The sequence below is a fragment of the Podarcis liolepis genome, assembly GCF_965112155.1.
Source record: "Podarcis liolepis genome assembly, chromosome: Z".
Lineage (NCBI taxonomy): Eukaryota > Metazoa > Chordata > Lepidosauria > Squamata > Lacertidae > Podarcis > Podarcis liolepis.
Genome location: NC_139570.1, coordinates 31,125,183 through 31,149,798, shown reverse-complemented (window position 1 = coordinate 31,149,798; position 24,616 = coordinate 31,125,183). Strand labels below are relative to the sequence as shown.

Here is a 24,616-nt window from a genome sequence, read left to right as displayed (position 1 = left end):
CCGTATGTGGGTATGGGAGGGTCAGGCAGCGGTGGAGCATATGCCCATGCTGCGCAGGGCAGTCAGGTGGGGCACGCCCCCTGAGCGGAGCATGGCAGGCCCCCTCCATGAGCCACAGTTCAGGGTTAGGAGAGGGGTGGGGAAGCGACTGCCAACTCTCCCCCTGCTCTCTGCCACTGGGTTGGGCCTGACCTGGCAACGAATGTGCCGGGCGCACCTCGCCACGGCTAAGGTGGGATGCTCTCCACTGTCAGGTCAGAAGTGACCCAGTGGCAGAGCTGCTGCTGTTGGGCGCGAGGTGTACCATGGCCGAGGAGGGTGAGAAGGTTTTGAAGCTCTGCCATCCACTTGTCTGTTTTCCTCCCCCAGATCAAGCCTGACTGGGGGGGGGGGGGGGAGGCAGAACTGCACCAGGCACAATTGCTGCAGCCAAGGCGGTGTTCCTTCTGGTGTGGAGCCAGGCTATTATGAAGAAGCCTGCTGTGAGGGCTCCTGTTTGCGCCCCCTCTCAAAATTGCCCCTGGGGCCAGGGCGCCCATGGTCCCATCCCCCCCCCCCTATGCCTCTGGGGTCAGGAAATACTCACTGACAGTGGTGACTGGTCTGGGGAAAGGAAGGAGTCCCCAGGAACGGACAGAGGAGAATCCCCTTCCATAAAAAAAGCAGGGGGAGAAGCCCAGGATCTTTCTGAATCTGTCCTGGATTCTCCGCATCCAGCTCCCCTCCTTGAAGAGAACCTGCTGGAAAAGGTCATTCTCTCCAAAGGAGAAAGCAGGAACCAGATGGGCCCTGGAGGAAAGAAAGCATGGAGGGATGTTAAGACAGAAACCACCTGAAAACAATCACATACACAGCCCAACAAGACAACGACAAAAATTCACCAACAGCATACAAATCAATATGGCTAACCTGATCCAAAACACCCACCCACTCACACATGAAAACGAAGATCACCACAGCCAATCACAAATGAACAACCACACCCTAGGCCAACCCCAACCTCTCTCACCACCAAAGGAACACAAGTGAACAGCACAGAATCTGCACAAGCGACGCTGACACAAAACCCCACATATATTAAGTATAATAGAAACATCGCCACCTGACCCAACCCTCACCCCCTTTCCCCTTCTTTTTCTAAATGTCACAACAAATGAAACTGATCTGTAAAAATGTTACTTGGAGGGGGGGGAAAGAGAGAGAGACATTGCACATACTTTTGTAAACTAAGAAAATCTTTTTTAAAAATACGTTTAAAAAAACAACAAAAATAAATCATGAGAAAACACGAGATTGTGATTCTTAAACAGCAAGGGGGTAAACTAGTTGACTCTTAAGCTCCCTTCCAACTCTACAGTTCTATGATTCTATGATCAAGAGCTCCCTGCCCCAGGAATAAAGAGCTCCCCTCAGAAATTTAAAACACAAGAAGATGAAAAGAGTGTGGCTGCTAGATCAGGCCAAATGGGGCCCATCTAAGTCCAGCATCCTGTTTTCACAGTGACCAAATGCCACTTTGAGAACAGAATGGCCACAGTAGCCAAATGCCACAAGGAATCAAAATAGACTGCCTCTGGGCCTGAAGGTTCCGGAAGAGCTCTGCTGGATCAGGCCAGTGGTCCATCTAAGTCCAGCATCTTCTTCTCACAGTGACCAACCAGGTACCTGTTATTTGCAGCAAGGGTCTGGAAACCAAGCCTTGTGAGGAATGATGGAGGGAGTTGGGGGTGTTTAGCCTGGAGATGATAAAGAGGTGCCATGATAGCCATCTTCAAATATCGAAGATGGAGCAAGCTTGTTTTCGGCGGCTCTAGAGGGGAGGACCTGAACCAATGGGTTCAAATGACAAGAAAGAAGATTCCGACTCAACATTGGGAAGAACCTTCTGGTGGTGAGAGTCGTTCAACAGTGGGACGGACTCCCTTGGAAGGTGGTGGACTCTCCTTCCTTAGAACATTTTATACAGAGGCTGGATTGCTGTCTGCAGTGCCAGATTTATGTATAAGCTAAACAAGCTTTAGCTTAGGGCCCCACTCTTGAGAGCCCCCAAAAAACTTAAAAGGGGGGAAAAACTTGGATGTACATTTTCAAAATATAAGTTTAAAAACAAATAAAATAAAACCTACATACAGTGTGATACATACAGCAATAGTGTTTGTGTTGTGTATGGACCTATTAGGTTCATAAATTACCATATAGAATATATTCAACAACAAAAAACAACGGGGACAATTTGTTGTTGACAAAGGCCAGCTGGACATATAAAGAGCCCCATTACTTTCAGTAGCTTAGGGCCTCATCAAACCTAAATTCGGCCCTGGCTGTCTGCCAGGAATTCTTGCAACTGTAACTCTTGCATTTCAAGGAGTTGGGCTAAATGTCCCTTAGGAGACCCTCCTATGATTCTGTGCAGGAGCTACCCACAACTACAACAACCATGATAGCTTCCTTGACCCTCCAGAATCAAAATACACGTGCTGCTGAATATTGCTGCCAGAGTTTCATAGAAACATAGAATTGTAGAGTTGGAAGGAACGTAACGGGTTGCCTAGTCCAAACCAGGGGCCACTGGTTGGCCAGTGTGGTACCTTTCTTCTGATTCATCTGAAGGGCTCTTCAAATGCCATTGGCATCTTAAGCCTCTGGCCCTCCTGGGGACTCTCTGCCACCTGTCAGCTAGGAAAGGAATTCGATGTTCAACTGGTGGTACGCACCCATGTCGGAGCGCCATCCGAACAAACCCCTTGCGCTCACTCAGGATCAGCGTTGTCACTCCTGGCCGACAGGAGAGGGCCTCTGCTGCACCACCAACTACAATCGCTACAGCATTCCCAGTCCCATTCCGGGATATGAGGTATTCTATTGCCTTGCGGGTCACAGGGAAGAGACCTAAAGGGCCAGAGAATCAGAAGAGAGTTAGAAGTTGTTGTAATCCCCACCAACTTGCAGGGCTGTTGCATGTCCAAATCATTTCTTCAGCTTTTTAGACCTAAAGGGCTGACGATATAATAAAGAGAACATCTGCACAGGGAATCAAATCATAGAATTGCAGGGTTGTCCCATGCAATGCAAGAATCACAACTAAAGCATCCATGACAGATGTCCCTCCAACCTCTGATAAAAACTGTTGAATAGCGGGTAGACATGGCAGACGACACAGCAATTTCTCAAAAGCAGCTCTTTATTTTCTAAGCTGGAACAGAACTGAACAGCAAACAGCTCAGCCGGCCTGCTTTTATAGGCAGCCGGCTGTCAACCTTGTAGCAACAACAACCCAAGGTTTCCCGCCTAAAATAACTGACATGGACCTGAGTGAAAACTATCTACAGTATCCCCCTGCTGGCCCAGGGTGAGAACTTCAGTACATAACAAAAACCTCCAAGGAAGGAGAGTCCATCACTTTTCAGGGGAGTCCGTTCCACTGTTGAACAGCTCTTACTGTCAGAAAATTATTCCTGATATCTCCTTTCATGTAACCTGAATCCATAGGTTCATCCCACACTCTGAAGCAGCAGAAAACAAGCTTGCTACGTCTTCAATTGGGCAACCCTTTAGATATTTGAAGATGACTCTCATGTCACCTCTAGGTCTCTTCTCCAAGCTAAGCATCCCCAACTCCCTCACCTGTTCCTGACAAGGCTTGGTTTCCAGACCTTTTATCATCTTTGTTACCTCTCTCTGCATGCATTCCAGCTTGTCAATATCATTCTGCCCTGAACTGGACACAGTATTCCAGTTGTGGTCTGCCCAAGGCAGAATACAGTGGTATTATTCCTTCCCTTGACCTTGACACTAGATTTCTGTTGATGCAGCCTAGAATAGCATTAGCTTTTTTGCTACTGCATCACACTATTGACTCATTTTCAGCTTGTGGTCTACGAAGATCCCTAGATCCTTTTCTCATGTACTATTGGCTAGCCAGGTGTCCCCCATATTTTATTTATGCAGCTGGTTCTTCCTGCCTAAGTGTAGACCAGAGCTTTCCAAACTGTGTGTCATGACACATTAGTGTGTCAGCTGCAGTATGTAGGCGTGTCACGCGAAGGCTTCCTATACTCCTCCCGGGGCTGGAAAGGGGTTAGTTTAACATCCGATTTGCTAGTAAAACTGAATAACTGTGTTGCGAAATGCTGCATGTCTAAAAAGTGTGTCACCAACACGAAAATTTTGGAAAGTTCTGGTTTAGATCCTTACTTTCGTCCCTACTGAAATTAAATTTGTTAGTTTGGGCACAGTCCTCAGATCTGTTAAGGTCATCCTGAATCCTGATCCTGTCTTCTGCAGTATTTGCTACCCCTACCAGTTTGGTGACATCTGCAAATTGGATGAATATCTCCTCAATTTCTTAATCCAAGTCATTTTTACAAATATGTTGAACAACAGGGCCCAGAACAGAACCCTGCAGCACCCGACTTGTCACATTTTTCCAGGATCTCAATGGAGACAGCACAGAAGAAGACACTCACCCCCACTCATTAGGTATTCCCTGAAGACAGGCAATCGGAAGTTGCCAGCCAGTGTGGCCAGGAAGGGTTTGATCCCAGGAAACTTTTCATGGAAGCCGGTGGCTCGAGTGACAAGGTTGCCGAAAGCTCCAACACAGAGGATCCCATGCGGGTGGATCCCAATGATGTAGTTGTGGCTGGGGAGCAGGTCATGAGTCTTCACCAGCTGAATGATATTAAAGAATGATATTGACAAACTCAACCAAGTGTTCTTAGTACACCAAAAGCTTAACATGCGTCAACAGTGTGATGCAGCAGCAAAAATGGCTAATGCAGTTCTAGGCTACTTCAGCAGAAGTCTAGTGTCCAGATCAAGGGAAGTCATGCAACCACTTTATTCTGCCTTGGTCAGACCACACTTGGAGTCCTGTGTCCAGTTCTGAGCATCTCAGTTTAAGGAGAATATGAAGAAGGTGGGAGGTGTGCAGAGGAGGACAACCAAGATGGCCTGGAAACCAAGCCTTATGAGGAATGGTTGAGGGAATTGGGTATATTTAGCCTAGAGAAAATGAGAATTAGAGGGAACATGAGAGCCATCTTTAAATATCTAAAGGACTGTTGTATGGAAGACTAAGGCAGCTTGTGTGCTGCTGCTCTGGGGGGAAGGATCCTGATGGATTCAAAGGGCAATAAACAATAATTCAGACTAAATAATTTTCTGAGGGTAACAGCCATTTGCAATGGAACAGACTCACTCAGAAGGTGATAGGCTCTTCTTCACTGGAAGTTTTTAAGCAGAGGTTGGAAGGCCACCTGTCAGGGATTCTTGACCTGTGATGCCTGTGTTGCAGGCACTTTAACTATATGAGTCATGGGGCCCTTCCAAGTCTATGGTTCTATGATTCTATGGCTTGCAGCCACGCCACAGCTGGGAGGACCCAGAAGCGCCCTTGTACCACACACTGGTGCTTACCTGAATCGGAAAATAATCTCGGAAGTAATTCCAGATGGACCAGTTCCGGACCCAAATAGAACTTCTCCCACCTGCAGAAATGGGAAGACAGATTTATTCTAGCCTCTGAGTGCCCTTGCAGCCAAGAGTTATAGAACATGAGAATGACTCTAGGAAAAGAAGGAAAAATTAGGGGGGGGGGGGCAGGAACCAGTGTAGATTGGAAACACAAGTCTGCTGTCCAGCAATTGCTGCCACTGACCCCTCCATCTGGGTCTGCTGCAGGTGTCTCAAATTTGGTCTGGAAGGGACTTCCTAAAAAGCAAATGGTTTGTGGCCTTTATTTAATTCATTAAAATTTGCACCATTTGATTGTTAAAACAAAACAAACCATCCTCAAAGCGGTTTACAGAGAGAACCCAATAATTAAACCATTGGTTAAAACAGCTGAAAGCAAGTATTTAAAACATTCTAACAATAAAAAAAAATCAGAAATAAGCTAAAACCAGATTAAAACATACATTAATGTTCTACATGTCTGGGTAGGCTTACCTAAACAAAAATGTTTTTAGCAGGCACTGAAAAAGGTACAGGGAAGGCACCTGCCTGATGTCAATAGGCAGGGAGTTCCAAAGTGTAGGAGCTACCACACTAATAGACTGATTTTTTTTAAAATGTGGGACTGGGATTATGGGGCACCTGTAATGGTGTCAGTTCTGTGCATCAAAGCAGTCAAGAGGGCAAAACGATCTCTCAGGTAAACTGGTCCTGAGTTTCTAAACCTTTCTAAACCAGGTCATACTTCATACCTCCCACCACCAATTTGTAAATATATAATCACTGTTGTGTCAATGAAGGTAAAGTCCACCACAGCTATGTGCCTGCCTTTCCAAGTAGCCCAGTGATGCATTGCAGGGGGCTGGACTAGATGACCCTCTGGAGGCCCTTTGCAACTCTCCATGATTCTGTGAAAACAGATCTTCATTTTGGGGGCATCTGGTTGGCCACTGTGGGAAAAGAATGCTGGAGTGCAAGGGTCATTGCCATGATGCAGCAAGCTCTTCTTGTGTTCTTATGAGTGTCATCCAAAGGAAACCAAAGACAGATAGTCCTGCCTGCCCCTGGACCTGTTCACAGGGTCACAGAATCACACAGAGATGGAAGAGATCTGAAAGGGTCACCTAGTCCAAACACCTGTGATGCAGGAACCACTACAAAAGTTTGCTTTGCCCCTTCTCTTGCAGAAATGTCACGTTCTGCAGCCTGCCACACAAGAGAGAGCTGCTCTTGTGGGATTCCTCTCTTTGTTGTCAGGTGTGATACTTAGACCTCTGAGGAGTGACGTTGGATGGACTTTGGGTTTGTGACAAAGCTGGGCAAACATTATGGGCTAGGCTGGGAGTACTGTCAAGGAACGCACAGAGTGTTTGCAGTCATGTGGCTGAAACAAACCTCCTGCTAACCTGGTTTCCCTTTTTCCTATCAGTGGGAATAGTCATTCCAACATCTCAGATACAAAGGTGACTCTCGAGTCGTTCATCACAGAATCACAGAATTGTAGAATTCCATTTTTCATCCACAGTGTACAGAAAACATTAGCTGAGGCAATTCTCCACCATGGAAGCCTTAGGAATAACTTTCTAAGGGTAAGAATCATTCAACAGTGGAATGGGCTCCCATGGACTCTCCTTCCTTGGAGTCCTTTAAGCAGCTGGTCGGGCGGCCATCTGTCAGGGATTCTTCAGCTGTGATTCCTACATTGCAGGCAGCTGGTCACTACATGATCCTAGAGGTCCCTTCCAATTTATGTAAATTCTATGATTTCATGGACCTGTGAAAGAAGGGTCCAAAGGGTACTACTGTGGCAACCAGCCTCAGTTAATGTTCAAGGAGAACAAAATGCCCAAAGACAAATGCACACACAAAAATAAGAGCTGTACCTTCAAACAAAATCCCTCTAAACAACCAGGATGCTTCTTCACTCACCATTCTCAGGAGTATTCCAATCATAGATAAGCCAAGCTAGGTAGAGAGCAGAAATGGGCCAGAAACTGGTGAAAGCCAGATAGATAAGGAGAATCAGGGAAACCATCCCTAAGGGAGAGGAAGAAAAAAATAGCTTATTTAGCTCAGTTAAAGCCACTTTATTAATTTATTTATTGCATTTATATCCCATGTGTTATGTGAGACCTTTAGCTAAAAGAAGGCTGCAAGCAGCAGCTGAGACACAGAGACATATTTGATTTCTGCTAGAATCCAGGGCTGTGAGTAAGGAAGAGGCAAGACTTTCTGAGGTGTTAATGCTTGTGGTCAGGTTGTATATATGTGTAAATAAACCATATAGCCAAATGACACCACAGTCTCTGCTGTCCCTCATTCCAAGGAAACTGAACCCTAGGTAAGTGCTTGGAACACCTGGAATTTTGCTTTGCTCAGAGAGGCTTGTAACAATACATACATGCATACATTTACACATTTAAATATTCATTCATTCATTCATTTTTTCCATTCAATCATTCATTCATTTGTATACTTACTTACTTCGAACTCTGAATGGCTCAGGGCTCCTTTGAGAGCCAAACTGGTATAATGGTTAGAGAGCTGGGCTAAGACCCAGAGAGCCGGGTTCTTGTCCCCTGCTCAGCCACAAAGCTCTCTGAATGTGACCTTGGGTAAGTCACCATCTCTCAGCACAGCCTAATTTATAGGGTTGCTGTGAGGATAATATGAGCTGATCTTTGGCTCTGTGGTCTCAGGGCAACTGTTTGGCCAGAGAGATGGCTTGACCAAAGAACATGTGTCAAATCAGCCATCCCTTTGGAGGTCTTTTCCCATTGTGTTATCCTGGCAAATGCGTATTTTAAACCTCTGTTCTGAATTATGATGGAACTCACAGGTAGAGAAAACTTTTGTTTTATATATCTTTCCAGGAAGGATTGGAAAGGAAAGTGCCCAACAATCGCTATGTCACCAATGCAAAGCAAACCGGTTTCTTCACTGTCTCATCAGTATTCCCCACTCCTGCTTAACTCCTTTAAGGCTCTCAGGTCTTGATTAGCAGAATTGCACAGTTGGAAGGGACCCTGAGGGTTGTTTAGTGAAGTCCAACTAAATCTCAACTAAAGCGTCCATGACAGGGCCACCTGTGAGGTGGGTTAGGCCAAAAGCAGTGGCTGGCCCCCAAACTTCCCCAATTGACTTCATGGCTGAGGGGGGATTCGAAGTCTGATCTCCCAGGTCCTAGTCTTATTTAATCCCCACAACTGCCCTGTGAAGTACGTTAAGGTGACGGCAGTGACCGGTCCCCATGATCACACCCGGTGCATTTTGTAGCCAAGTAGGGATTCAAACCTTGGTCTCCCAGGTCCTAGACCGAAACGCTAACCACCACATGACACTGTCCCTTTTCTCAAATTGGCCATCAGTCAGAAAAATAGTCACATTCTACTCACCCAGCATCAAGAAGCTGAAAACCCACTGGAGGACTGACAGGAGCTGGAGGCCAGCCAAGAAATCTCGTTTTGAAGGCCATGGCACAGCCAGCAGCACGCGGAGAGTGGCCTGGATGCTGGCATGGATCCCTGGAAAGGAAAAGGACACCCAGACCAGGTTGCACTGACCTGTTTGCTCAGCTTTTCTCCACCCTCCCACCATTGGGAGACGCCCTCAGTGACTGAACCAATCCCCAGAAACATCTGGTGGATTCCACCCTTGAGAAAAGCAGGTTGCGCCATCCAGTGACATACAGACAACAGGAGCATGCAGGACAAAGGGCAGGAAAGGTCATGGGCAGAATCACCCCTCTTTACCTAGGAAGGCAGCCAGCCAGCCAGCCAGCCAGTAACACGTATGCTGCTTAAGCATGGCATTTCAGCAAACAGAGACACCTGGCATTTCTGTGTGCATCAGCAGCCAGCCAGCCAGCCAGCCAGCCAGCGACACGTATGCTGCTTAAGCATGGCATTTCAGCAAACAGAGACATGTGGCGTTTCTGTGTGCATCAGCATTCAATGCGAAAAGGATCTCAGGGGTCTTAGTAGACCACAAGCTTAAGGTGAGTCAACGGTGTGATGCAGCAGCAAAAATAGCTCATGCAAATCTCGGCTGCAACGATGGAGTTCTTGTGCCCAGCTCAAGGGAAGGAATAGTCGTACAATGATTGCCCATCTACAGAACTAAGCATACACTCTAATAGGGTCTGCCCCGAAGAATCATATAACTGTAGAGTTGGAAGGGGTCCCCAAGGGTTATCTAGTCCAATGCCTGCAATGCAGGAATCACAGCTAAGGAATCTCTGATAAACGAGCATTCAGACTCTGGTTTTAAAAAATCTAATGGAGTCCACCACCTTCCATAGTCATCTGTTCCACTGTCAAATGGCTCTTACCATCAGAAAATCATACCCAATGGAATCTCCTTTCTTGTTGTTCAGGTCTCCTTCATTGGTTTGGGTCCTACCTTCTGAAGCACCAGAAAACAAGCTTGCTCCATCTTTCTCAGTGTATCACTTAAGGTATTTGAAGATGGCTATCATCAGTGCTATTTTACTAGAAAAAGAGGTGCCGGAATTCACCATGAACACCTCCCTTGTACTCTTAGAAGGGCAACATTTGATACCCACCTGAGAGTGGCTGGAACTGAGTTCCATCTGAAAAAAAGCCCTGGCTTTCATATATCCTCTCAGTCTCCTCTTTTCTAGGCTAAATAACCTAAACTCCCTCAACCGTTCATCCTAGTGCTTGGTTTCTAGACCCTTTATTTTCTTGGTTGCCCTCCTCTGCATACTTTCTAGCTTGTCAATATTCTTCTTAAATTGTGGTGCCCAGAGCTGGACACATGACTGCCAGTGAGGGCTGCCCATTGCAGAATAGAGTTCCTTTAATTTAGACACACATCTTATGTTGATGCCACCTAGATTTACATGGGGGATTTGCTATGTCACACCGTTGCTTCATGTTAAGCCTGAAGTCTACCAAGACCCTCAAATTCTTTTCAAGCCAGGTGTTCCCACATCCCATAATTGTACATCTGCTTATTCGTGCCTAAGTGTTGACTCTTTCCCTAGATTCTTGTATTGCCACATCCCAGCAGTGTGAAAACAATGATGAAGAAAAGGGTTGGCGACCCAAGAATAAGTTCACCCTGGCCCGCCACCTGCCCTTGGGATGGTGGGTGGGAGGGTGGTGTCCAACTCTGGCAGCCAGAACTAGTGGCATGATATGAACTGATATTTGTTCAGACAGTTGGCAGGAGGATAAAGGTGGGAGTAAGGAAGGTCAGGGCAGATGACAGAGATGCAAACAGGATTTGCTTTGCATAAAGGATCATAGAATTACAGAATTGTAGAGTTGGAAGGTCATCTAGTTTAACCCCCTGTAATGCAGAAATTGCTTTAAAAAATTAGAGTTGTAGAGCTGAAAGGGCTATAGGTACTTGAATTTCCTAGTAAAAGCCAGGTGCCATCTATGAATTGAATGAATCATACAATTGTAGAATTGTAGATTAAGCAGGGAACTGTTGTTAAGCTTGCATGGCATCAGGGACCCAGTTCTGATATTGTGCTTTATCCTACAGTTTTAAGCATAAGGGGAAGTGCAAGGGGGTAAAGTTGAAAGACTCTGAGGATCGTGGGTTGAAGATATTATATGTATCATCCCATGGAAGGATTATGATATTGAAGCTCTAATGCTTCCTAAAAATGAACAACAATGATCGTGTATTATAATATACTAACCTTACCATAAGATTGCATTTCTGGTTCTAAGGCTAAGTAGAGTTTTTTCATCTATCTCAATCAATACAACAATTAGGGGAGCCAATTAAAACAAGTAGAGTATTTATCTTTGTCCCTTGGTTATTTGAGGGAGGGGGTATCATTCTTTGCAGAATCCGAGTGAATAATCCGACCAGTAAAACAAAGGTGCAGATCTTTTCCGTAAAACATTGGAATGAATTGGGTGAACTGTAAATGCTTCAGATGTGAGTCTTCGCACCAATATATTTTGCAAATGCCTTAAAAAAAAAACCAGTTCCACAGAATTGCACATATCCAGCTTGATTTATATAAGAAAATGGCAACTGCAGAGAAGGGCTGAGGCACGCCATTCCCAGAGTGATTTAACAGACAATTCCTCATTCCAGGGAATTATAGCTTTGGGATGAGGATAAAGGCCTCCTATAGCAACACTCAGAACTCTGGACAAACTACAGCTCCCAGGATCCTCTGGTGAGAGGGTGTCTCGGGGGAAGCCATAACTGTTTAGGCTGGTTATCTGCAAGGTGAGAAAAGTGGAAAGTGGAAACTTCTAGACTGCAAAGCATGAGAAAAGGTATACCAACAACAAAAGAAAGGAAACGACACCTCCTGCCTCCAAAAATGAATGTTCCTATGCATATCCAATTAACTATACCTCCATCAGAAAATGGTACCAGGTGCTATTTTGACACACACATACACACACACACACACACAAATGGAAGAAGAATGGCACTGACTAAGCTTCTGTCCTAAGCAGAGGAAAACTAAATGATGTCATAGTTTTTGAGCAGTTATACTGGTGAAAGTGGCACAATTCAATATCTTCTCCCTGTTGATGACCTAAATGCTCAGATCAACCAAGGCACAGAAAACAATACCTCAGATCCGTACAAAATGCCAGGAGTAAAAAAGGACACCCTCAAACACTCACAACAGTGATGAACTCCCCTTTGAGATATTCACATGGATAAATAAAAGGAATTTCAGTTGGCCGGAAAGAACATAAAGTGAAAGCCTTTGCAGATGACTTGGTACTAACTATAGAAGAACCATTAAATAATGCCAAAGAAGTTATTAAAGAAATAGAACAATTTGGACAAGTAGCAGGTTTTAAATTAAACAAAAGCAAAACTAAAATATTAGTTAAAAATGTGAAACAAGGCTTGGTTGATATGTTGCAGCAGGAAATTGGTATAGAAGTAGTTTAAAAAGTTAAGTATTTAGGAATTTGGTTAACCACAATGAACATAGTTTTGTTTCAAAATAACTATACACCGGTGTGGAATGGAATTAAGAGAGACATGGAAATATGGGGAAGAATGAAATTATCATTTTGGGGAAGGATTTCACCTATAAAAATGAATGTGCTACCAAAGATGTTATTTTTATTTCAAGCAATTCCTATAATCAAGGGGGCAGCAATTTTTAAAGAATGGCAAAAAGCAATTTCAAGATATGTCTGGCAGGGGAAGAAACTGAGAATACAATATAAGTTATTAACAGATGTTAAAGAAAGAGGGGCTTCGCCCTGCCAGACTTGAAGTTGTACTATGAAGCGGTATGCTTCTGTTGGTTAAAGGAATGGATGCTGTTAAGAAATACAGATTTGTTGGATTTGGAAGGTTATGACAATAGATTTGGTTGGCACGCATATCTATGGTATAATAAAACAAAAATCCATAAAGGATTTGGTAATCACATATTTCGAAGATCTTTATATGAAGTATGGGACAGGTATAAAAACTTATTAGAACGTAAAACACCATGGTGGTTATCTCCATTAGAAGCTATGAGTGTGAAAAAGATAAATATGAGTAAAAATTGGGTTACCTATGAGAAATTGTTGGGGGGAAAGGAAATAAATGGAATATGAAACCATATGAATATGTAAATTAAAGAACATGTAAATGATTGGTTGCACTATCGCCAAGTCAATGAAATATATAAAGAGGATTTAAAGGAAAAAGGATTTGATGATAAAAAATCAAAATTTGAAATAGAAATATTAAACAATGAATGTAAAGCAATGCCTAAAATGTATAAAATACTCTTGGAATGGCATTTGAAAGATGAGGAAGTGAAATCAGTAATGATACATTGGGCAAAAGACTTTGGATATAATATACAGCTTGAAGAATGGGAAAGGTTGTGGAATGAAAGGATAAAATCTACAGCCTGTAATGCTTTGAAAGAGAACATGATGAAAATGATATATAGCTGGTATATTACACCAGTGAAATTAGCTAAAATGTATAAGACGTGGGCGGTGCTGTGGGTTAAACCACAGAGCCTAGGACTTGCCGATCAGAAGGTTGGCGGTTCGAATCCCCGCGACGGGGTGAGCTTCCATCGCTTGGTCACTTCTCCTGCCAACCTAGCAATTCGAAAGCACATCAAAGTGCAAGTAGATAAATAGGTACCGCTCCAGCGGAGAGGTAAATGGCGTTTCCGTGCGCTGCTCTGGTTCGCCAGAAGCAGCTTAGTCATGCTGGCCACATGACCTGGAAGCTGTACGCTGGCTCCCTCGGCCAATAAAGCGAGATGAGCGCTGCAACCCCAGAGTCGGCCACAACTGGACCTAACGATCAGGGGTCCCTTTACCTTTACCTTATAAGACAAATAATAAATGTTGGAAATGTAAAGAAAAAGAAGGAACATTTTATCAAATGTGGTGGGAATGTAAAAAAGTAAAGAACTTCTGGGAAATGATATATAATGAGATGAAAAAGATGTTGAAATATACATTTTTTAAAAAACCAGAAGCATTTTTACTTGGTATTATAGGTCAGGACATTAATAGGCAAGATGTTAAATTGTTTTTATATGCAACAACTGCGGCAAGAGTATTGTTAGCCCAGAAATGGAAACAAGAAGAAATTCCGACGAAAGAAGAATGGCAGACTAAATTAATGGACTACGCAGAATTGGACAAAATGACAGGAAGGATTCGAAACCTGCGGGACCAGAGATTTACAGAAGATTGGAAGAAGTACCGTATTTTTTGCACCATAACACTCACTTTTTTCCTCCTAGAAAGTAAGGGGAAATGTCTGTGCGTGTTATGGAGGAAATGCCTACGGGTGGCATGCCTACGGATTTTCCTCCGCTAAAAACTACGTGCGTGTTATGGTCGGGTGCGTGTTATAGAGCGAAAAATACGGTATATGAATTATTTGAAGAGCAACTGTAATCAACAAATTACGCTAGTAGGAATACAAGAAGTTTTGTAAGGAGAAATATACGAAGTGTTACAAAGTAGAAAAAGATAGAGATATTGGTTATGAGTTTGAAATGTAATAGGGAAGATAAGAAATGCATACTGAGAGATTAGATTGGAAAATTTTCAGACAAGATTGATGGAAGTCAAAAATTTGAATAATATGTAAAAGTATGTTTAATTACTGTTGAAAATGATATGTTAAAAAAACTAATAAAAATTATATATAAAAAGAGAGAGAGAGAGATTCACATGGATATTTCGATAGCCTCATATCACAGAATTATAGGGTTGGAAGTGCTCAAAATTGTCATCTGGTCCACACAGACATCACAGAGTCACTGACGGATGGCAAGGCAACCTCTGTTTTAAAAGTTCCAGTGGAAGAGAGTCCACCACTATCTGAGAGAATCAGTTCTGCTGAACAGCTCTTACTCTCCTGGAGTTTTGGAGACTTGAATTTGGTTCAAGGATGCCCCTCAATGGCTGATGCACTGGAGGCAGCCAGGGGGTTGATTCCTTGAAAAAAAGAGTGCTAATGAAAAGTCCACAGGAGACAAGGACTTGGGAGCAGCTCCCAGGCTCTGGAATGCTCAGCAGACCACAAGCCTCCAGCTTTGGAAAGAAAAGGACCTTCACAACCTCCTCAAAGAATGCTCCAGTCCAGAATTTCACAGAGCATATGGGAAGCGGATGCAGGATGTCCAAACTCTCCCTGGCCTGCTCAATAAATATGCACTCCCTGCATTGCCCAGGACCGATGCAAAGGCCATATGGATGCAGAAACCAAGTATCATTTGAGCATCCCCACCTTGACTCTACTGAGCCAAGTACTCTGACTCAGAGCTGCAGGTGAACAAGGTTGGCCACAGGTTAGGGCTGGGTCCAGGATCTGATCCCATCTAAGTGGTCATGGAGCAGGAGCAAAGCATCAAAGCACTGGAGCTTCTGCTAGGCTTGAGCCAGGTTGAGGACAGAAAGGGGGTGCCCAGAATGAGCAAGGGAGGTTCTGAGAAACTTGAACCTAGGCAGCTGGCTCAGGTGATGAGGCAGAAGCCCAGTTCTGCCCCCAAGTAGCAGAAGTTCTTGAGCCCAGGCAAGGGGGTGTCCAGTCAGAAAGTGAGAGGTAGCGCCAAGGTATCTGGGAGCCCAGAGACTGGGAGGCCTCGTGTGGCATCATCAATCTTGCCAAGAGAATCTGAACATCACTAACTGGTATGGTTCTGAGTCCTAGATATTGCCGGGTGTTTTTCAACCTGTTTAGACCTGCTCCCTCAGGAGTCCAATGCACTCCTGAGTTTTCTTGCAATAAGATCTGGAAATTTTCAGATGGGGTCTCCCTTATCAGTAAGGGATTTTAATGCATGTTTTCAAAAGGTGTTAAAAGCTCTGGTCATTTAAGCTTTGATTTCTGGTAACACTATGAAGTAGGTTACTGGAAGGTTGAATGGAGCATGCTTGTTTTCTGCTGCTCCAGGGGATAGGACCCGAACTGATGGATTCCAGCTGCAAAGAAGAAGAGTCCAGCTCTGACAGTAAAAGCCATTTGACAGTGGAATGGACTCCCTCGAAAGCTTAACATGAGGCAACAGTGTGATCTAGCAGCGAAGAAAGCTAATGCCATACTAGCCTGCATTAATAGAAGACTAGGGTCCAGATCAAGGGAAGTACTGCATTGGCCTGAATATAAGCCTCACTTTTCCCCCAAATTCCAACCGTGAAAAGTTAAAGTGTGGCTTATATTCGCAACCTTACGGTATGCAGCCAGGAGTGCAGGGCAAACAGCGCCAGGAGCATGGTGAAGCAGTGCCTGCCCCATGCGTAGTGCCCCATCCTCTCCAGAAGGAGCAAGGAAGGGAGTTGCTTATCTTTGTGGATTTTTTCTTTTTTCTCCTCCAATTATTAAGGTCCTGCTTATATTTGGGTGTGGCTTATATTCGGGCCAATATGGTAATGGTCTTGCTCTATTCTGCCTTGGTCAGACCACACCTGGAATACTGTGTCCAATTCTGGACACCACAATTTAAGAAGGATATTGACAAGCTGAAACATGTGAATAGGTGGACAGCCAATATGATCAAGGGTCTGGAAACCAAGCCTTATGAAGAATAGTTAATGAAGTTGGCATGTTTAGCCTGGAAAAGAGGAGACAGAGAGGAGATATGATAGCCATCTTCAAATATCTAAAGGGCTGTCACATGGAGGATGGAGCAAACTTGTTTCCTCCTACTCTGAAAGGCAGGACCCAAACCAATGGAATCAAGTTACAAGAAAGGAAATTCCAACTAAACATCAAGAATAACTTTCTGACGGTAAGAGCTGTTGGACTCCCTTGGAAAGTGGTGGACTCTCCTTTATTGGAGATTTTTCAACAGAGATTGGATGGGCATCTGTCATGGATGCTTTAGCTGAGATTCCTGCATTGCAGGGGGTGGACTAGATAACTCTTGATGGTCCCATCCAACTCTAAAAAAAACCTCTTATTCCATCTCACAAGAATGGCCAAGTTGTGACTTGCTGAAGGTCCCATCCCCGCTTCCCCACATCCTACCTGCAGGAGAGGGAAGTTTGCAGAATTTTAGCCCATCTGGTCTCTCAGAGCCCATCCTGTCCTACTGTGACTGATAAGGAAAGTCTTTGGTCAAGGTCTTTCCCGCCTCTTGGCCACGAGACTCCCACATCGGCATTTTATTTCCTCATGGCTAAAATATGGTGAAACATTAACCACTGCCACAGATGTCACAGCCCAATATGGACTAAAATAATGAAGGAGGTTGCCAACCAATCCCCTCTTAGAGAAAAGTACTTAACTTAAAAACTCAGGAGCTAAACAGGGTGGGAGGGAGGGAGGGATCATAGAATCCTGGAATTGTAGAGTTTGAAGAGACCCCGAGGGTATTCTAGTCCAATCCCCTGCATTGCAGGAATCTCAAGAAAAGCATCCATACATAAAACCAACATCTGCTTTAAAACCTCCTAGGAAGGAGAGTCCACCACCTCCCAACGAAGTTCATTCCATGATCAAACAGCTCTTACCGTCAGAAAGTTCTTCTCGATGTTTAGTTGGAATCTCCTTTCTTGTCATTTGAATCCATCATTTTAGGTCTAACCCCCCCAGGGCAGCAGAAAACAAGCTTGCTCCGTCTTCTGTGGGGCAACCCTTTCAATATCTGAGGTTGACTCACATATCACTTCTTAGTCTCCTCTTCTCCAAGCTAAACATGCCCAACTCCTTCACTCATTCCTCACAAGGTTGGGTTTCCAGACTTTTTATCATTTTGGACACCCTCCTCTGCACATGTTCCACCTTGTCAACATTTCTCTTAAATGGTGGCACCCAGAACTAGATACAGTGCTCCAGGTGGGGTCTGACCAAGGCGGAATAAAGAAGTATTATGACTTCCCTTGATCTGGACACTAGACTTTTGTTGATACAGCCTAGAATAGCACCAGCTTATTTTTGTTCAGTTTGTGGTCTACAAAATCATTTTTGTACTTTCAAGTCTGGTGTCCCCCATCCTATGGATGTGCATCTGATTATTCCTGCCTAAGTGCAGACCCTTACACTAGTCCCTTTCATTCATCTGCAAGGTGCTGTGGCACTGAATGGACATATGCTCATCAAGAAGCCATCTGCTTGCAAGACAGAATAGATGGTTTCCTGAAATCAAGATAAATAACATCCACAGCATCTCTACAATATGTAAAGGTTGTCATCTGATTTCTTTTTTTAATGCAATTGTATTTTTGTTAAACTGGTTAGAAATACACTTCAATCTTCCCTGGGATCAATCCCAGATCACCAGATTCCATCCACAGACATTCCTAAAACCCTTGAGACGCATTTTGTGCCCCCAAATCAAAATGTGTTGCTCAGGAAACAGCCAGCTGTTGCACAATTACCATGAAAACACACATCACCCAATGATTTTTTAAAAGGGACCTTTTTGGTAGACATATTTGCTATAGCTTTAAATCTTATGCTGGCTTTTTCCTTACCACTCTGGTTTTGGAAATATGCAGCAATGAGAGTCTTCATGGCGATCTCAGACACCCGGACACCCTTTTACAACCTTTCTCAGACTTCGGTCTGGCGGGGTTTGCAAAGCAATGAACTCTGGAGTTGAGCTTTTGACCACATTCAGGCTCCAGGACAGCTAACTAGGAGGAGGGGTGAGGCAGTGAACAAATCCTGATCCTGCTTCCTCTTTGGAAAAAATAAATAGGTGAGGTAGGACAGGGAAACACAGAGGTACAGAGAACACAGGATGTAGAACAGGTAAATCAAAGATGACTTTTTTTTGTAAAGGACGCAGTGAAAGTGTTTTAATTCCTTAAGGGTTACATCAAGTATTTAGCAGAAGATTCGCATGTAAAATGTAGTCCCTGGGATCTCCGTAGAGGAGGTTGGATTTCCGTAGAGGAGGTTTAGAATAATAGAAATGTAGAGTTGGGATTGATCCCAAGGGTCATCTAGTCCAACCCCCTGCAATGCAGTAATCATAAATTTTTAAAAGGCAGCCAAGATCATCCCATTGTTGAATTCTTCTCCTCAAGCCAAATTCCATGTTTCGGCTGAAATGCAAGAGAGAGGAAAGGAAAGAACAAACACACATCTCTCCTGACAAATCTTAGGGCAGAAAGCCATTCAACCCCCAATTAATTAATTGCTTGTGGCTTTTTAAGCAGAGGTTAGATGGGCATCTGTAAGATTGTTGAGCTATGATTCCTGGACTGGAGGGACTAGATGATCCTTGGGGTCTCTTCCACCTCTACTATTCTATGGTTCTGCATTAGTGGAGATAAATGACTAGGATTGATGGGCTTTAACAAGGATTAGACAAATGTGTGGAAAACAATCTATGCCTCTTAACTGGAATGGAAGCTTTCTGCTTAGAAGTATTAAACATATCTCTCTTCTTACAATATAACAGAGATTTGACAGATCATTCCCATCATATTGTTACACACCACCCCAATCTCCACAGCTGTGCAAGATTCCAGGGGTTACAGGCATTTATCCCAGGTTCATGTGTCCTGTGAAATGAGGCACAGCAAAGACAGTAGTGTCTTCATGATGTAAGCAACCCCCATTTTGCTTGGGGACTACTTTCTGGGTCATCATGTGTGTTGGCAGAGCGCACATAAGCCCACCCTGATCCGCTGTGCTCTCTTCTGGATCCAAAACTGGTCTATGCATGCATGTTCACGTACTGTGAAAGCACACAAAACAGGAGATTGCATGTTTATAGTTTACTCACATATGCAGTGGTACTTCTGGTTACATACTTAATTCATTCCGGAGGTCCGTTCTTAACCTGAAACTGTTCTTAACCTGAAGCACCACTTTAGCTAAAGGGGCATCCTGCTGCCGCTGCGCCGCCACCGCACGATTTCTGTTCTCATCCTGAAGCAAAGTTCTTAACCCGAGGTACTATTTTTGGGTTAGCAGAGTCTGTAACCTGAAGTGTATGTAACCTGAAGCGTATGTAACCAGAGGTACCACTGTATATGCAACCTGAGCATACTATGGAGGGGTTCAAAGCATTACACTCAAAACAGGTTCTCACTCTCTCGTCGGCTGCAATGTTGGGTCCAAAACTGCCAGCCCACAATTGTGCTCTGACCCCGCTTTCTCTAGCTGACAAACTGCTTTCCAAATGTTAACTAACTTTCCTTCAGCTTACATCACCGCCCACTGCAATTCCACCCCTCGCCCCTGAAACTCTGCCTTTTTGTCTCTTACTATCTCTCAATCCAGGCTCTACCCTTCTGCCTCCAGCAGAGAGTTTTTGCCTTGTTGATAGTCATCACACTGTCTTTATTTGCTTAATGACTCATGCTGGCCTGGACGCAGGAAGATTTGTTTGGCCTGTATTTTACCCATGCTAAACACGGTGTCTGACAATCAGAATTTAGGAGACTCCGGGCACCCCACAAATTCATAAAAATATGCACAAAAGGAGGCTCTGGGGGCTTTCGGTGAGTCAAGGCCAGAGCCTCTGACAACAACAACAACAACAACAACAAAATTTATTTTTTATACCCCACCCATCTGGCTGGGTTTCTCCAGCCACTCTGGGTGGCTTCCAACAAAATATTAAAATACAATAGTCTATTAAACATTAAAAGCCTCCCTAAACAGGGCTGCCTCCAGATGTCTTCTAAAAGTCTGGTAGTTGTTTTTCTCTTTGACATCTGGTGGGAGGGCATTCCACCAGGCGGGTGCCACTACCGAAAAGGCCCTCTGCCTGGTTCCCTGTAACTTGGCTTCTCGCAGCGAGGGAACCGCCAGAAGGCCCTTGGCGCTGGACCTCAGTGTCCGGGTAAAGACGTTCCTTCAGATATACTGGACCGAGCCGTTTAGGGCTTTAAAGGTCTGCACCAACACTTTGAATTGTGCTCGGAAATGTACTGGGAGCCAATGCAGGTCTTTCAAGACCGATGTTATGTGGTCTCGGCGGCCACTCCCAGTCACCAGTTTAGCTGCCGCATTCTGGATTAGTTGTAGTTTCCGGGTCACTTTCAAAGGTAGCCCCACATAGAGCACATTGTAGTAGTCCAAGAGAGAGATAACTAGAGCATGCACCACTCTGGCGAGACAGTCTGTGGGCAGGTAGGGTCTCAGCCTGCGTACCAGATGGAGCTGATAAACAGCTGCCCTGGACACAGAATTGACCTGCACCTCTGAAATATACTCAGAGTCGCAAAGTGATTTCATGCTCTTTATTCAGCTCATAGTGGTGAGGAGGAATGAATGAATGTCCCCTCAAAGTATCTGCTTATATACAATATTTACACAATGGGCTGCACATGATTGGCTAATTCCGGAATTCTACTGTAAGCCAATCAGGTTGTGGATTCACTTCTATCTGGAGCAGGATTGGGTGGTTCCTGCCAACCAATCATACTGCTGCCTTGTTCTAGGACCAATCAGACTGCTGCATTCTGAATCCTATTGTTCTAGGACTAATCAGACTGCTGCAATTTGGATCCTATTGTTCTAGGACCAATCAGACTGCTTCAGTTTGGATCCTATTCAACTCAGTACATAACAACCTCCATAGATAGCTGAGTCCAAAATGACTCCCAGGCTGCGCACCTGGTCCTTCAGGAGCACAGTTACCGCATTCAGAACCAGGGAGTCCTCCACACCTGCCTGCCTCCTGTTCCCCAAAAACAGTACTTCTGTCTTGTCAGGATTCAACCTCAATCTGTTAGCCGCCATCCATCCTCCAACCGCCTCCGGACACACAGGACCTTCACCACTTTCACTGGTTTTGAGCTGAAAGAGATGTAGAGCTGGGTATCATCTGCATACTGATGAACACCCAGCCCAAACCCCCTGATGATCTCTCCCAGCGGTTTCATATAGATGTTGAAAAGCACGGGGGAAAGGACGGAACCCTGAGACACCCCACAAGTGAGAGCCCGGGGGCCTGAACACTCATCCCCCCCACCACCACTTTCTGAACACATCCCAGGAGTAAGGAGCGGAACCACTGTATAACAGTGCCCCCTGACTATTGGTTTAAAAACCAATATTGGTTTTAAGAAGAAGAGGAGGAGTTTGGATTTGATATCCCACTTTATCACTACCCGAAGGAGTCTCAAAGCGGGTAACATTCTCCTTTCCCTTCCTCCCCCACAACAAACACTCTATTAAACCAATAGACTAGCCTGACTATTGGTTTAAAAACAGGAAATTTTTAAAATGTTGCATAAATGGAGCAAAATTCAGGCAAATAGTAAAAGAAATAAATATGCATCCTGACACTGATGCTAGTTTAAGATACAGAACTTTGATGCTATTCTTTTTTTACTGAAAAAATGTGACCTAACCTAAAAAATGTGACCTGGGAGAGACCAAGTTTCAAATCCTGCTACTTGGCCGTGTTTACGGAGCACCACCTTGGGAGTAAGTCACTGCCTCTCAACCTAACCTACCCCACACAGTGTTGTTGTGAGGGCAAAATGAGAATGGTGAGAATATGCCAGAGTTCTGATAGCCCAGAAATGGAAAACACCGGAATTACCAACTGTGAAGGAGTGGCAGACAAAGATGGTTGAATATGCAGAATTAGCAAAACTGACCCATAGGATTTTTAGTCAGGAGGAAACAAGGTACCAAAAAGAATGGAGTAAATTTATGGTCTATATAAGTGAGAACTGTAGAAACTTGAAGACGTTAGCAGTACTGAAATAAAACTTATGTCGTTAGAACCCAATACTAAGAATTTATCAAGAATGTACAACTTGCTGCTGAAATGGAATACACAAGATGAAACAGTTAAATCGGCCATGATTAAGTGGGCACAGGACATTGGTCATAACATTATGTTTGCTGACTGGGAATGGTTGTGGAACACCGGTATTAAATTTACGGCATGTAATGCCTTAAAGGAAAACATTATGAAAATGATTTACAGGTGGTACATGACCCCAGTCAAGCTAGCAAAAATTTACCATTTGCCTGACAATAAGTGTTGGAAATGTAAAGAGACTGAAGGTACTTTCTATCACCTTTGGTGGACATGCCCGAAGATTAAAGCTTTCTGGGAAATGATTTATAATGAAATGAAAAAGGTACTTAAATGTACTTTCCCTAAAAAACCAGAGGCCTTTCTCTTGGGCATTGTCGGCCAATTGGTGTCAAAGAGGGACAGAACTTTTTTTATGTATGCTACAACAGCAGCAAGAATACTCATCGCAAGATCTACCCACTCTGGAAGAATGGCAGATGAAAGTGATGGACTATATGACATTGGCTGAGATGACTGGCAGAATCCGTGATCAGGGAAAAGAGACGGCGGAAGAAGAATGGAGAAAATTTAAAAGCTATCTTAAGGACTACTATAAACTTGATGAATGCTAGAATGTCGAGGTTTTTAGGAAAAAAAGGATACAGTGATATAAGATCAGATCATAGAAAAGATTAAGACGATAGAGGTTGGAAACGAATATTTAGAAGTTGCTAAAAAATTATGGACAGTGGGATGCAGAAAGGGGGGGTACGGGGGAGTCCCGGAAAAGAGGTTTATGAAAAAATGTTATGAAACTATACGTGTTTGTATGTCTTTTTAAGTGTTTGTTTGTCTTTAAAAATTCTGTAAAACCAATAAAAATTTTATATAAAAAAAAAGAAATAAAACTTATGTCATGGCTTAGTTACTACTAAGGAACTGTGGATTAGATTGGAATAAGAAAACCTGCAGAAGGGAAGGAAGGAAGTCAACTGCTCCACGGAGTGTAAAATAAGACAGATGTAAAAAGATTTGAAATATCTGTGTATTTTGTTGGTGTATTTGAAATAAAAACTTAACAAAAAGCATTTTTTTTTAAAAGAGAGAGAGAGAGAGAGAGAGAGAGAGAGGGAGAGAGAGAATGGTGAGAATAATGTATGCTGCCTTGAGCTCCTTGAAGGAAAAGTTGGGATAGAAATGTAATCAATATTGTAATAAAAAAATTTGTACCCTTCGTTTTCCACTTTGAAGAAATGTGGTTTTATTATTGGAGATACACTCTTTAAAGCCATGATTATGGATCTGAAGCATATATTGTAGCTCCTGTGGTTTTGACCCACAAAAAAATAATCAGGATTCAGGAAAAGTCACGTTCACTTTCTTGCTGATTCAGCAGTTTCATGTGGGATTTTATATTTTCTCACTCGCCGATCAAATAGAGGTGGACCCCCATTCGGCAATTCCTACGATGGCAGAGATTCCTGCATTGCAGGAGGTTGGACTAGATGACCCTCGGTCCCCTTGCACCTCTGCAATCCTATAATACTATGGATCGGTATTAGTGGAGATGGTAGAATAGCAACAACAATAATAGTATAATACCTGGGAGCCACCTTCGTGGGATTAATATCCTGAAAGGTGGCGTAATGTTAACAATAACAGCACCTAACGTCCATCTACCTTTCTCAGCCTACAACTCCCATCAGGCCCCGCCAGCGCTACCACCGCCCCACCAGTCCAGCGCCGTCCAATCAGCCCGCCGGCCGTGCTAGCCGATGGGAGTTATAGTCCAAATTCCCAGGTTGGGGAAGGGACGCTGTTTCTCATTGTCATATTTCAAAACTTGGGGGAACATAGTGTGCGTGTGACTCAGAGTTGTGGGGGAGTAGAAGACAGGCCCTTATGCTCCTTTATGAGAAATTCGGCTCTCTCTTTCCCCACCAGCCGCCCCGCGCCCTGCACCCCGCCTCTGACTTCAGGCCTAGGCCTCCTTCGTTGCTA

General features: G+C 44.0%; 1 protein-coding gene across 1 annotated transcript in view; it reads right to left on the bottom strand.

Moving 5' to 3' along the window:
• Positions 1-24,545, bottom strand: part of LOC310698726 (diacylglycerol O-acyltransferase 2-like) — a 28,041-nt gene extending 3,496 nt beyond the window's left edge. The window contains exons 1-8 of the mRNA XM_083486132.1: positions 24,218-24,545; positions 18,372-18,579; positions 8,850-8,978; positions 7,384-7,491; positions 5,419-5,489; positions 4,467-4,671; positions 2,715-2,889; positions 587-789 (exon numbers count right to left, since the gene is read on the bottom strand). Coding sequence (XP_083342258.1) covers positions 587-789; positions 2,715-2,889; positions 4,467-4,671; positions 5,419-5,489; positions 7,384-7,491; positions 8,850-8,978; positions 18,372-18,411 — 931 coding nt within the window. The 5' untranslated portion in view covers positions 18,412-18,579; positions 24,218-24,545. The remainder of the gene's footprint in view (positions 1-586; positions 790-2,714; positions 2,890-4,466; positions 4,672-5,418; positions 5,490-7,383; positions 7,492-8,849; positions 8,979-18,371; positions 18,580-24,217) is intronic.
• Between the last annotated feature and the right edge of the window lie 71 nt (positions 24,546-24,616).